This window comes from Hirundo rustica, chromosome 3, assembly GCF_015227805.2.
Source record: "Hirundo rustica isolate bHirRus1 chromosome 3, bHirRus1.pri.v3, whole genome shotgun sequence".
NCBI lineage: Eukaryota > Metazoa > Chordata > Aves > Passeriformes > Hirundinidae > Hirundo > Hirundo rustica.
In genome coordinates, this window is record NC_053452.1 from 51,693,753 (window position 1) to 51,707,794 (window position 14,042).

At 38.1% G+C, this 14,042-nt stretch overlaps 1 protein-coding gene across 6 annotated transcripts in view; it reads left to right on the forward strand.

The window, feature by feature from the left end:
* ARFGEF3 (ARFGEF family member 3) overlaps positions 1-14,042 on the forward strand; it is an 87,982-nt gene that overhangs the window by 23,775 nt on the left and 50,165 nt on the right. For 2 of the 6 annotated variants that reach the window (XM_058419587.1, XM_040057487.1), the window contains exons 5-7: positions 8,379-8,447; positions 11,097-11,228; positions 12,984-13,106. In XM_058419587.1, coding sequence (XP_058275570.1) covers positions 8,379-8,447; positions 11,097-11,228; positions 12,984-13,106 — 324 coding nt within the window. The remainder of the gene's footprint in view (positions 1-8,378; positions 8,448-11,096; positions 11,229-12,983; positions 13,107-14,042) is intronic. The other 4 variants (XM_058419588.1, XM_040057492.1, XM_040057489.2 and 1 more) reach the window with 3 other exon arrangements.

Genomic DNA, 14,042 nt, shown 5'->3' on the forward strand with positions numbered 1-14,042 from the left:
ACTGTTCTTTCCAAAATTATTACCGTAATGCTTTAAAGGTGCAAAGTGATTCTTTGAGTGCTAAGAGTCATCTCTTAGTTTTTATTAATTTATGTTCTGTAGTAATTAATTAAATTGTTAGGGCTCCAGTTGCAGTGTCAAATTAGTCACTTGAGAAGGTCACTACTGAAAGTCTACAACGAGTCAGAGAAAGTTTAGTGACAATTTTATTTTATTTTATTTTTTTTTTTGCATTAGTTTTTATAACAATTATAGTTGACCTGTTTTAGAATCCATACAACCATGTTGTTATGGGTTCAGGGAGATAGTCCTGATCTGGTACAAATATTGAATGAAGCTGGAATGTGCTTGACCAACCAAGCAAAACCTATGGTTAATTATTTCAGAAAACTTGTCAGGAACTTTGTTGCTGTTGAACAGGTCTTTTTGGCGCTCCAAGACAGGGAACAACTTATGTATTTGAAAAGTGGCTCCAAAGTGTTTGATACAAAACATAACTGTACAATGCCAGTCTCTGTGGATGATTATATTCTAAACCATTTTCTTGAATATTAATAAATGAGCTAATCACTCATGAGCTCTCTCAGATACATATCTTCTCATTGTTTTAAGATTAATATTTATGAAATCTGTTTTTCCACATACAATGTTGTTATTCTTAGTCAAATATAATTTACAACTGTTCTGCTTTGTCTTGAACTGTAAAATCGAATGGAGGACTAAAACAACTTGGATTTAAAGGTATATGTAAACTATGTTATTCCCTGCCTCTTTGAGGCACAGCATATATACTAGTTTTATATAGAAATAAAGACAGTTATTTAAGTGCCTATTAAAAAAGAATTCATTGGTGCAGCAGTAAAAATATAACTTCTCAGTCATGATGGAGAGGAGGGACTGTTATTATCAGGATGGGAAACAGCAACCCAATTGGTGGTACTTGCTGTTTATCTATGCATTTTAATTAATATAGAATTTGGGAACAAGAGACTGTTTTTTCCTCTCCGCATATTTTATGCACTACATTGTTGCAAACATTTTTCAATATCCCTTGCAATGTAAATTGCAGTCCAGGCATCTGAGCAGAAACAGCCTATGCTTTGAATAAAGTAAAAATAAAAACAATTATGCAACTTCACTTGCATGCTTTAATTCAAAACTGGCTTTAAATTTCTATTAATAAGGAAAAAATATAAAATGCTGAAAATTTGTAGAAGAAAGTTTTGCCTGAAGGTTCATTAGTTCTTGTAACAGTGGTGCTTGGTATGAGCTGTCATAAGCAATAACTCTGTTTTGTCCAATCCCTAATTCAGAGGTGTATTAGCATCTGCTCTCTTAAAGAGGGAATCCTGTAAAGACTTGCACAGTATCATGCAAACAAGATTTTTTTTCTAAGATCAGTCCTGCTGAGAAATGCTATATAGAGTTCTTAGTGCTTAGTCTTTTCATAAGTTAAATTTTTGTAATTTAGGCCAGTTACAAATCCAGACCCTCTTGGGTTTGGTTGTCTCATTTTACTTCTTTCTGGTTATTTTTAAAAGTCATTTTATTCATGCTTTTAGTTATAAGTAACCAGGTTAATTCTAATGGATTGAATGACCAACCTTGTGTGCTTCAAGATAAGCTTATCCTTTCCTGAGTTAATTAGAACTATGGTAAATGCCTAGTACTGTGATTAAAGAACTCCCCCGTTCTTAGGTGCCTGGTCATTGTAGCCAAAGCCAGTCTTGAATTAAATAGCAGAGATTTTTTCTCAGGGAATCCAAAAGAATGACAATGATAATGGCCTGAGTGTGGCCAAATGGATGCTGGATGCTAACTGCCTAAACCAGTCAGTAGTGAATGTAGAATCTCAATAATGAAACCTCTTTCCAGGATCCATGGCTTTTCCTCACTACCTTTCTGTGCTTGAATTCTATCCCTGAACGACCTCTGTGGGTTTGGTCAGATGTGTAACTTCGAAAATCTAAGCAGAGGGTTGGTCAGCTTAAAAGATTTGCAGGATAGAAAAGTAGGCTTAGTTTCTTCCCTGAAAAAATTCTAGTGCAAAAATTTTAGCTGTTTCAGAGCTCTGAGAAGGTGTTTTCAGATAGAAAACATGCTCGTTCTGTCACATAGGAACTGTTACATTTGGTGTGCCATAATCAAAATCATTGGCATCGACCAAAAAGTAGCAAGTCCCTAGCTCTGTAAAGTGTAATTTCACACCTATCCAGTGTGGAAGTACAAGTTCTTACAGACTTTTTTTAGTCTGACATGCATACAAGAACCTGGAGTTCACTTAACCATTAAGAAAATGAATTGCAAAGACATTACTTGATCAGAACCCCCAATATAGAAAACCTTTGACTTTCACATTTGGCCTTTTAGTCTTTTGCCTGCTGACAGACATGAATGCTTACTGGTGGTGACAGTGCCAAGGTCTGCCAGCCAAGGTGGCCATACAACAGTGGCATGAAAGGGTCACTTGCCATAGGTTTTGCTGCATGCAATGACACCCATACTGCAGTGTGCCAGAGCTGTGCACAGATGCACCCAGTTTAGAACTTCTCTGTTTATGAGCATCCCATGATTAGGGCCACTGTGGTCATAGCTGTTAGCACCATCTGGTCCTGGGGCAGCTGAGGAGAGAACTTTTGTCCCAACCTGCTGTTCTGACACTGCCAGCCAGCTCCTTGGGTCCTCTAGCCTGGAGCTCTTCATGTCTCTTGTAAGAGAGGAAGAAGATACAGAAGCAATGTGACATAGCGGTTGGTGATGCAACCACAAAACCAGCTTATCTGTTTTTTTAATATAATTTTCCTGGATGCAGGTCAGGATATGGTCTGGGATAGGGTAAAATCCTCTGGCAGGCCAGACAGCTTGTGGGACACCACTTCTTAGGTTGCCTTCAGGCTAACTTCTTGCCAATTAATCTAGTCACTTAAAACAGTAATTTTTAATCAGCAGTTGCAAATTGCCATGCAGAACATTTCCCTGTTACGGTTTTGCATTATCTGAGAGCATGGGAGTTATCTTCCCTCTTCCCTGCCCAAAAAATTCTCTAGTTGTCAAGAATAAATGTCAGAATTTTCCACCCAGGGGAGACACCAGTTCTTTTTTTCTTGACGAAGCTCTGGCTCTACTTACATCTATGTGTTGACATCCTTTTGAATCATTTTGGTAATTGATGTTGTGTGAAACTTAATTTTTATTTGAGAACTCTTTAAACTTTTTGTTGGTATTTTCCCGTTTGGTATTTGTCCTTTTTCACGTTTGTTTTACTCAGATTTGTATATTATAATTTGTAAAGTAATGCAGTATACCTAAATAGGATGTAACCTGTGAAGGGGGGAATGTCATCCTAGTACTGCTAGTCAGCCTTTTTCTTTGTTTTTCCCTGCCTTTAATTGTTGAAATTCTGAAGATTAAAGCCCCTGTCAGAGTATTGACACAAACTGTTAAGCATTTTTAAGATTTGAATAATTTCTTTCACTTCTACAACTGTATTACTTAAGCAGAAGTTTCTCTCGGTTTCATACCACCGTAAATAGTGTTCAGCAGTGGTTCTGTTTTAATCCAGTGAACTAAATGGGCATTGTCTTCTCAGAGCACTCAGCATGTCGTTACTGATGATGTGTGAGGTTCTCCTGTACCAGATACAGTCCTTATGTCTGAAGCCCTGGTGTATTCATAATGCTGAGCAGCATTTATGGGTTTACTGATTCAAAGCAGACACACTCTCCTCTCTCTCCACAGTTAAAATCTGCTGTTTGGTACAGTGGTGACTGACACAGCATACATGACTTCATTAATGTGCTTTGCTTCTCTTGCCCTTGTTTTCCTTCGAGGCCTAAGAGCGCGACATGAGCAGGTTACCAGTTATCTTGGCAAATAGGAGGACACCTCCTGTCCAAACTGTTTTGCAGAAATACTGGATGACTTTAAATGTCAAACTACTGAATGAGGTAAAGGGCTGTCCTTCCTGTCAGGATTTTCCTCCAAGGGGCAGGATTTGAGAATCATCTGACACACATTGCATCCAAGTGTACAAGCCTGCAAGTAAAGTAAGTCAGGAAAGGCTTCTTTTACAAATCCCGGCAAGGGATTAGAGATGGTTGCAAAAGGGTTTTCTTTGTAAAGTTCTGAACCTTTTCTCTCTTTCTTGGGGGTACTGCTTGCTTTATTACACGCTGTTTAATTCACGTGCCTCTACCATGAGCTCTTCAATGTGAGAATTGTTTTGTACTACAGATATGTACTAAACACTTAAGGAACTTGGCTAGCAATGCTAGGCAGGCTTACAATATAAAAGCATTCCCACTTCTTTCCTCTTCAAGATGCCACAGAATGGTTTGGGTTGAAAGGAGCCTTAAAGTTCATCTAGTTCCAATGCCCCTGCCATGGATAGGGACATCTCCCACTTGACCAGGTTGTTCAAAGCCCTATCCAACCTGGCTTGGAATACTCTCTCCTGAAGTATAGAATCACAGAGAATCACAGAATAGGTAAGGCTGTAAGGGACTACAGTGCTCATCTGGTCCAACTCCCTGCTTAGGCAGGGTCATCCTAGAGCACATGGCACAGGATGGATAGACATTGTGATGTCAGTTTAATTGCATTGCATATTAAATCCTGTACATTTTGTTTTAATTGACCATTTTGGCATCAGAAGCAGATTTTTTTTGTTTTGTTTCTACTTATTTTGAAAACTACCCATGTGTGTGCTCTTACAGTACATTTGGGACTGTATCCTGGGACTCCTGGGAGTAGGAATTATATTTCTTGTTCCATGACAGACAGAGCTGCAACAGTAATTAAAATAAATACTTTCATTATGAATAAACCATTTATGGAAATGTGATCTCATTGGGCATTTGCAAAATAATGCAAGCCAGTTAAAAATTCCTGGAAGTTGTGTGACTTTGAATCTATCTCTACAGTCATATAAGTTCCTTCTTAAAAAGGGAAAATTAAAAAAAAGGAAACAAAATGGGGTTTAAGGATCCATAACTATCAGTATGGAGCTGATTTTCAATTTTATTTTTTACTGGAATTGCTTTCTATTTATTAGGAACTGCATTGTAGTTTTACTGGAATTGCTTTCCCATACCAGTGGTTGCAAAAACAGCATGTCATTGCCCAAGAAAGTTTCTATCTTTTCTTTAATTTCCTAAAATACAGATTGTTTGAGTTAGTGTCATCAGTAGTTAGGCAGTCTGTGGGGATATCCTGTCTGGAGACTCTGTTTTCAGTGGTTCTGAATGATTAAGTTTGTTTTTGTTTCTTTGGTTTTATTTTATCCAGTATTTCATCCCATATTTCATCCAGTAATTTAAAAGAGGAGCCTGCTGTCTTCCTGTTTGTTCCACATAAATGGGAAAACATGCAAGTTAAGTGTTTGGGTCATTGCCAAGACTGTAAATGAGCCCTGCAGCAGGACCGATGGAAATCATAGCTGAGAGCAGTCTTGTGTATTGATCAGAGATGGTGTCTCAGAACTCACAAATGATTTGTGAGGGAAACTGGTAGCAGTTGAGTAAAGCCAAGAATATACTGGCTGGTAACTTGTGCTTCTGTCATTTGATTGCATCAGCTCGTATGCCTTTTCTCTAGCTAGTGGGTTCCCAGATCTTACTTTTTACAAAGAGTAGCAGTCAAAGCTTTGCGGTGTTTTTGCTGAAATTCTCTTTTGCTTCACAGCAAAGTTTTGATCATCACTTCCTTACTGAACTTCATCTCTGATATTTCTGTCATCCACATTACATGCAGGTTTTTGGCATTTGTGACAGAAAGGAAAATATATATATGTGTGTGTGTATACACACTAACTTTTCACAGTTCAGTTCTATAAAAGGTGGAAATAAAAACAAAACAAAAACAAAAACAAAAACAAAAAAAAAAAAAAAAAAAAAAAAAAGAAAAAGAAAAAAAGGTAAGAAAGATATTTTGAAGAGCAAAGGCTAAAAAGAATGCCTGAACTGGTGTGTCCTTGTGTCCTTCCATGAATTGTAGTGTATTGGCATCCAGGTTTTGGTCTTTGGAAAGCATTAGATAGTAACACATCCTACAAAGCCAAGATGGGACAAGAGAGCAGAGAACACATGAAGTAAATAAGATTTTACAAGTAGGGAAAATCAGGACACACGCACCACTGAATAGGATTAGTCGTGGATGTCCATCGTGGTTCTTAGTGTTATAAGAAGAGATTTGTCAGTGGGAAGTAGCATTTGTCTGTTTCTGGGTTTAGGAACTGTGTTCTACAGCAGTGTCTGGAGGATACAAATCAGTTTTTCCTCAAGTACTGAATATAAATTTTTAGCCAACTGCTGAGCTTTCACAGCTATTAGAAATGTCAATAAAATGTCAGGGTAATTGATAGCTGAGAAAGTGAGGCCCCACAGCTGACTGTGAGGCTGGCCAGTAGTTAAGAATCCAGTTAGTGCTAAACAAAATTGTTTAGCTTCAAAGTTTTACATTTTGCACATATGGACTGAGCAACAAATGGAAATAACAGCCCTTATAACTTATGTACTTGTTCTCCAAATGAGATTATTGAGAGTTTTTATAATTGACCATTTATTTTTCTGTGTTGTATAGAATTTGTTCTGGGGACAGGAAGAGAGATACCACAGTTCCTTTTCACTGGCAGTAGTGCACGTACCAGTAAATGTTATGGATTGCAGAGAAATTTGTGGAGTTCCTATCAAGAAATACAAAGTACAGCATTCTTAGTTGTTTGTGGTTAGAATTAGATTGCTTTCTCTGGCAAGTTCAAGTGTTCAGTAGCTTGTACCTCTCCTTGTAATATTGGGGTGTGCTGTATAACAGTTTTAAGAAAATCTGTTTTGTTAATTTCAAAGAATAGAGAAACCATGAAGAAGGAATTTGGCTCAGCAACTTTGCTTTGCTCCAAAGATAAATGCTAAATATAAAAAAAAATAGTTTCTAGTGCAGGACTGTTGTAATTTGTAAGAGTAGAGTACCCTTTTTTGTTGTCACTACCTCTAGTGTTTTTCCACATTATTCAGCTTCTATTTATAAAGGACTGAGAGTCAAGTCAAGATAACATATACAGAAAGCTGTAAAACTGCCATTACACAATGGCCTATTTGGAACACTTTGTAGTAAAATCATCATCTATAAAAACAGGATCTAGCTCCTTATTGATATTTTATTTACAAAACAAAAGTGCGAACAAACAAACAGAAAACCCTACAACCTTGGAGTAAGGTGTGACATCCTGTAGTGAAATACAGGTTTTCTGCTACAAAAAACATTTGTAAATGTGCAGTGCATTTCAGTGTATAGAAACTTTTCCATACGGCTCTCAAAATGCAAAATAGATTATTTACATCCTCCTTCAGGGAAATGTCCCACTCACCTGTGGATAGACTCTTCTGTACTTTGCTTCTAATTAAGAGCCAGTAATGTTGATGTTATTTGATGCCCCATACCTCCTTGTGAAGCAGAGAGCAGTAGTTCTGAGTGGGGCTGAGAAGTTGTAGAGACCAATACATTAGTGTTAATATGATTGATATTTGTTGGTACATTTATCCAAGGAGCTCATATTATTTCAGACCAAGCCAAACATAAATTCTGGTACTGGAGGAATTCTGCTTTGAAGAAAAAGAGAACAGTAGCTGAGATTCTATCTTCTGTGTGGCAGGAGAGATTGGAAAGGAAGGCAGGAGAGAGGGAAGACATCTCCAGACATAAAAGGCATCACACCACAGTACCTCTCACCACATTGCTTCACTCACCCATTTACCCCTGTGGTTCACATCACATTCTTCCTCCCTTTCTCTTCAAAGTAAGGTGTCAAATTAGTCTTTTAGTGTGTTATTCCTCCTGTTGAATTCAGGACAGGACAGGCCTTCCTTCATGAATTGGGGCTTAGGGATTGTTTTTTAGCTACTCATTATCAAGTGACTATAATACACTTACTGGAAATATACTTTCCAGGCAGTAATTAATGGCTTGTTTCACATAATACTTATGGTTCTGTTCCACTTAAGTAATAACATGCATTGTATGCATTTTTCCTTCCTCTTTTGTTATATTGATAGAAATGAATGGAAGGATGGATTATAAATCATGCAAAGCTTGTGGTTAAAATATGAGTAAGGGTTCAAGGCCAGAGTTGATCACTGGATTATCTTCCTTTTGGTGGTCATACGTAGGAGACAGCACTAAGTAATCCATTGGATGGTGCCTCTGGGACCAACAGATGCAGCTTCTCTGGAGGATCTCCTCTATCCCAGTAACGCACGGTGCTAAGAAGCTTCTGATGCTGTTCTCAAAATTGGAAGGAGTTGTGGCTAGAAGCATGTGGGCGAGAAGGAGAGTCAATAATGCCTGAAACTTAATTTTTTTCATTTCCTCTCTTTTGATGCAAGGTCTTGCTTTGTATAACATATACCTCCACCTTTGAGCTGAATGGAAGCTCAGTGCTGAAGATTGCTGAGGTAAGTGCCTCTGTTATACCACAGCTTGTGTCACTTAACCTTTCCCTACTACCTAGAGTGTGTTTTCCATATGTAACCTGAAGCTGAACAAGTCTAAAATACGCCTGCCATCTTTAGGTATTATGTCTAATGTGAAGAAATAGTTGCAAGTTGGGCAAGTTTGGGCTTGCATGGGAAGGCAGTCTTGGAAGTTGACTGATTATTGTATATTACAGCATTGCACACTTACTACTTCTCATATTTATTTTGCTTCTTGCAATAGAAAAATTTTCTTGAGTTCTCCATAAAACAGTACTGTGCTAGTTCCGTACTGGCTGTAACTCTTAAGGAGTTTCCTCAAGGGAAGTGTATAAGCCATAGTGTGCCATGTTACCATGAGTGCCTCGATGTTCCTTGTGTGTATCTCTTTCTTGACACATCCGAGTAAAACGTTTATGCCTCTAGATCCATTGTGTTGTTAGTCACTCTACTCCCTTTATTCCATTAGATTTTAGTTTGAATTAAATTGTAAAGGAGCTTTGGTTGTAGAAAAACATACCTGCAGGCATATTAAGTGAGCCTTTGTAGGTGAGAGATATTTTTAGAACAGTGTGTTGCAAGCCATGGGCTGTTTGTTCAGGTTAGAGAAGATGCACAGGAACACTTAATCCTCCTGTGCAACACACACTGCTGTGTGCAGAATCTGTTATAAAATTACATTGTTAACATGGTATGGGCAGAGCTAGTGTACATGAAGGAATGTAAATGTTACTTGTGCTACACTCCTAAGTGTCTGTAGACATTTAGAGATGTGTTCCTTCTCAGTTTTTGGTATTTGGGGTGGGGGCTTTTGCAAAAAACAAAAAAATCCCATGTGAAAATAGCTTATTTTAGCTGGAAGTTACAATATTTTCTGAGTTTAAGAATAAAATTGACCTTGCCTTATCTTATTGGAAGCTGAGAAAGGAGTTGTAGGGATAACAGGAAACCAAATAAAATTATTTCCGTTTTGTAAAATAAAGAAGAGCTTTAAAAGGCAAGGATACAACATAAATAGTTCATGTATATAATATATACTGGATTAAAAAAAAGGTAGTAATCATTCTGTATTGGCACAGCTTAGATTTTGGGTTCTCTCGTGCTAGGTGAGACCATAAGGTGTGGCTATTTCTGGAGGTCTTTGTAAGCCCCATCTGTAGATGCTGCAGCAGGGATGAACTGAACTGCTACTTAAACAAGCCGCAATTTTTAAATTTCTACTAAATGCTCTTTATGTCAGTGTCACACAGTGAAAAAAAATACAGATAATTTCCCCTACTGCAGTTTTTCTCACATTTCTCACAGACTTCCTAACATGTGAGGCAAAAGCTGATGAATTCAGCTTAGTGCATCTCTTTGCTGTACGTAAAGAGCTTGAGATTAAACAAAATGCTTGCTGGCAAAAGCATTTAATGACCTTGAACCCTTCAGCTTTCAGTCTTTAAGAGCACTACCTCAGATTGGGGGAAATGGTCTATCAGACATGGTCTGTGTGCTATAAACTGTAGAAATAATCAGAAATAATATTTTCTCTCTGTAAGTAACAGGGTTGTTACTCATCAAAAACATTCTGAAAATTGGCAGTTGTCTTTCACAGACTGATGTGAAACTCTGCTGGTTTTGGTAGCTGCACTTCACTTTTATATTCAGAAGGCCAATCTGGTTTTTAAAAAGCTTTGCTAGTGTACTGATACAAATTAGGACAATGCTAGCTCTTTTCTTTTATGGTGAACAAGACTCTACTGCACAATGAGATGTACCAGCAAAGCGAGCAAAACTCATTTCCTTCAGCAAATTGGAATAAGCAGTAATACAGAGTGTGCTTGCCTCTACTTGGGAGTGTTTGGGGGTACAGTTATTTTCTCTGTACTTATTGAGAAAATACTGCTATTTTCTAAATAGCCTAGATCTTTCTAAATAGCAAATCCTACCAGGCACATACATGCTTCCCCAGGTTCTTCCTGCCCAGGCTTTCAGTAAGGCAAAGACAGCTTTAACAGCTGGCATCACTATGCCTTTGTATCTGACTTATCCAATGTATAAGCGGGAGGAAACAGAAAATCGGTTCTCAGTTCAGCATTTGGTCAACCTTCTGAATTGCTCTAGGGGAAAGGTGGCAGAGAGGAGCTATCTGTTCCAGTGCCCATGCTATTTAGCATTTCTTTCCAAGTCAGTCCCTTGGTTTTCCTAGCCTGCACTCTGTAACAAGCAGAGCCCCTGCAGGATTAGAAAGGCGCTGCCTTCATTACTGGTGGAACTCCCTGAGGCTTGTCTCTGACAAACAAAGCTAGTCTGCCCATTTAGCACTGCCCGATCATTTGCAAATCATGTGTACAAAACAATGGCCCTCAAAATCTTTCTGAAGCTTATCAGCTTCAAATTAAGGAAGCATACAACATGAAGAGTAGTATAATTTGTGCCCTAAGTATTAATAGATTAGTAGTATTAAAAATAGATTAAATCTTGCCCTGTGCACCTTCCCATGCTTGCCTAGACACCTGCAAGAAAATTTAGTTGATGCTATTGCTTGTCTTTATATGTGTGTTTGTTGCTCCAGTGTGCCTTCTGGAGATTTATTTTGTGTAACTCTGTTGTGTTTCATTAGCTAACCCTTCTGTGTTTTGCTCTTAGTTGTGTTTTGCATGCCATAGAGCTGGAAGTCCCCGAATGCATGAAATGATCAAAATGTCCATTGCACACCTCTTTGGAGCCCTGAGCTCTCACATTTTTACTGCTGCTTCTTCATCAATGGCTTTTCAAAAGGTACTTTGCCCAGCCATTTAGAACACAGGCCTTCTGTAAGATTGCAACTCAAGTGGACAGTATTGGTTACTTAGTAGCTTGCATGGGGAGGGGAGAGGAGGAGATATCAACCATGCTCTTTCCAGAAAGTCAGCCTACCTCTAAGAATGGTATTTCATTAATTAATTCAGGTACTGTAGAAAAAAGGCTTTTAGCTCAAAAAGAATGATCTCAGCAGCACTGGAATGGTTTGGCCTCTGTGAAAGGGTGTATGTGATTAACAGGCTTTTAGGGTTATTTTCTCCACTGGGGTTCAAGTGATAGCTGAATGATGGGCAGAATGGGTCCAGGCCAGGTTCCAAGAACATCTTCATCACTGACAGCTTGGTGTCATTTCAATAGGAGTGAGAAAAAAATCAAGAGTCTTGTTTTGTGTGCCTGTGTCAGTATTCATCAGACTATGTAATCAGATCAGTTTAATTTTTCCCTCTTAAAAATTCATCCTCATTAGGGAACTATAAAAATGATTTTACATCCTCTAATATCCTCATTCAAAAATGTACACCAGATGCACTTATGTATATTCCTTATGCATACAATTTATACTACATATTTATATTTTAAATAATTGATACTTTAATAATTTTTCACAGCTAGTTAAATTTATATTACAGTTCTTACTTGCTGTATATCTAAACAATGGCAGAATAAAACCACTAAAACAGAAAAATATAGAAGTATGTGAACAGTCATTTACTTTGTTTGTTTGTTGCTTGGTTTGGATTTGGGGGATTCATGTGGTCATTGTGAATGATAAGGCTTAGTGTAGGACAAAGGACCAAAACTGCTTCTTCAAGAAGCAGTGTTGTACAGTTGTGTTGTACAAACCTGCTCGGCTCCATCAAGACTTTTATCTACTTAGTAGTTACTATGCAGTGCTTACACTTTACTCCAGTTACAGCAGGTCTTACCGAGACCCAGCACCTCCTGCAAAACACCTGATGAGGGATAGAAAGTGCACTTTGCAGGATGCTAGCTGTGTAACACTTTGGCAGCCATTTGTGCAACGTCACGTGGGGCAAAAGCCAAGCATGACTCTGGGCACAGCACACTGACAGAAGACTGGCAGCAGCTGAGCATGGCGTTGGGAGCTGGATAATCCATCAGTGTTCTATTGCTACCTTGGCTTCCATGGGATCTCTGAGAAGAGGAGCCCTCTGCTGGATTGCCAGTTATTAAAAGGCAATTGTTTGTGTTATTTATGGTAAAGTGCTGTTGTATTTTCTGTGTAAAGAGAGGCCTTAAAAGCTTTCAGATGTGTTACAGTACATAATAATTATTGTAGAATAAGTGGCAAATACCTGTACATCAGAAGCAACAAGCTTGAAGAATTGGAGGGTATTTACATTGCAGACATAGACTGGCAGAGAGGTAGTTCCAATAAGTATCAAGAGATGAACAATCAAAGCAGCATTCAATGAGTTCTGTACAAAGTGAGGCAAGTACCAAAATCACTTGGGTTTGACAGGAGACTTTGCCAGTTTTGCCCTACCATTCCTGCAGCTGTGAGACTGACGAATTGCAGGCTGCTTCTAGATGCTACTTATTTGGATTTCCAACCAAGACTGCTAAAATATTGTAATGCGCTAATAAAGCAATAAGAAGTAGGAAGGAAGGCTGACTATCTGCATGCGAGAGACCTTGGTATCCTCCTAAAATATGTTCCTGGTAAGTGGGAGTTGATCTCTTTGTACTGCTGTCTTGTTTCCTCATCAGGTTTGCATTGAGACATATGTATCTAGCTGTCACCAGCGGAGCATTAACACCGCTGTGCGGGCAACCCTCAGCCAAATGTTGAGTGACTTGACTTTACAGTTACGACAAAAGCAAGAAAACATGGTGAGCCTTCTGGCATCAACAAATGGTTCCGTGTCCATGGCTGCATACTGTTTTGTTCATCTGAATGCCTTATGGCTTTTATTTGACACCTCCTCAATTAATCCTGTTTAAAAGCTTTTCTAGGCTCTGACTATGCCTGCCTCAGAGCTCTCACATTATCAACTGTAGCTGGCTGGTTTGATTTTTTTTTTTCCCATTCCATTAAACAAAAGAGACTTTGTTCTGATATCAGACTGTCTCAGCCTTTTCTATTCTTTTATTTTGTTTGCTTGTTTTTCTAAGGTTTATTGAAATCCTTCTGCCAAAACTTTTTGCATGACAAATATTTATCTAATGAAAACAGATTCTCAACTAAGGAAAGTACAATTGAGATTTTTCTTCTACTTTTTTATAGAAGATAATTTTAAGTTAATGAAATTCTTTTTTTCCTTGTTAGCAAAAAATAAATACAGTTTTATTTGTTTCATTATTAAAATCCATGAGAGCCATTTGAATGACATCCCAGCACATTTTCTACTGTAAATGTTCTGGGTACATGTGGAATTACAGTGGCTTCTTACATTTGCTTTTACTGCTTTGTATAATAGCATATTGTTAAAGAAGTACTATTTGTAAAAGTCAATTTCTATTTATTAGGAAATTTTGAGGACGGCAGATGTACATATTGTTTTCTTTACATCTATTTCGGGTTAAGGTGAACACTTCTATTTTGGATTAGTAGGCTAGATTGCTCTTATCCTGCTGAGCAACTGCAAAAAGAATTAATCAGTTTAAGTAAACTTGTCTTCTGTTGGTGCTAAATTGGTTCATTTTACTAGCCAAAGCATTTACCAAAAAAGAACCCAAACAAACAAACAGGAACATTTTGGGTCTGCAGGTTCAACTTTGTTAGTTCTTTTCTTGGCTGAGGAGTAGGTAAAAACATATGAGAACCAC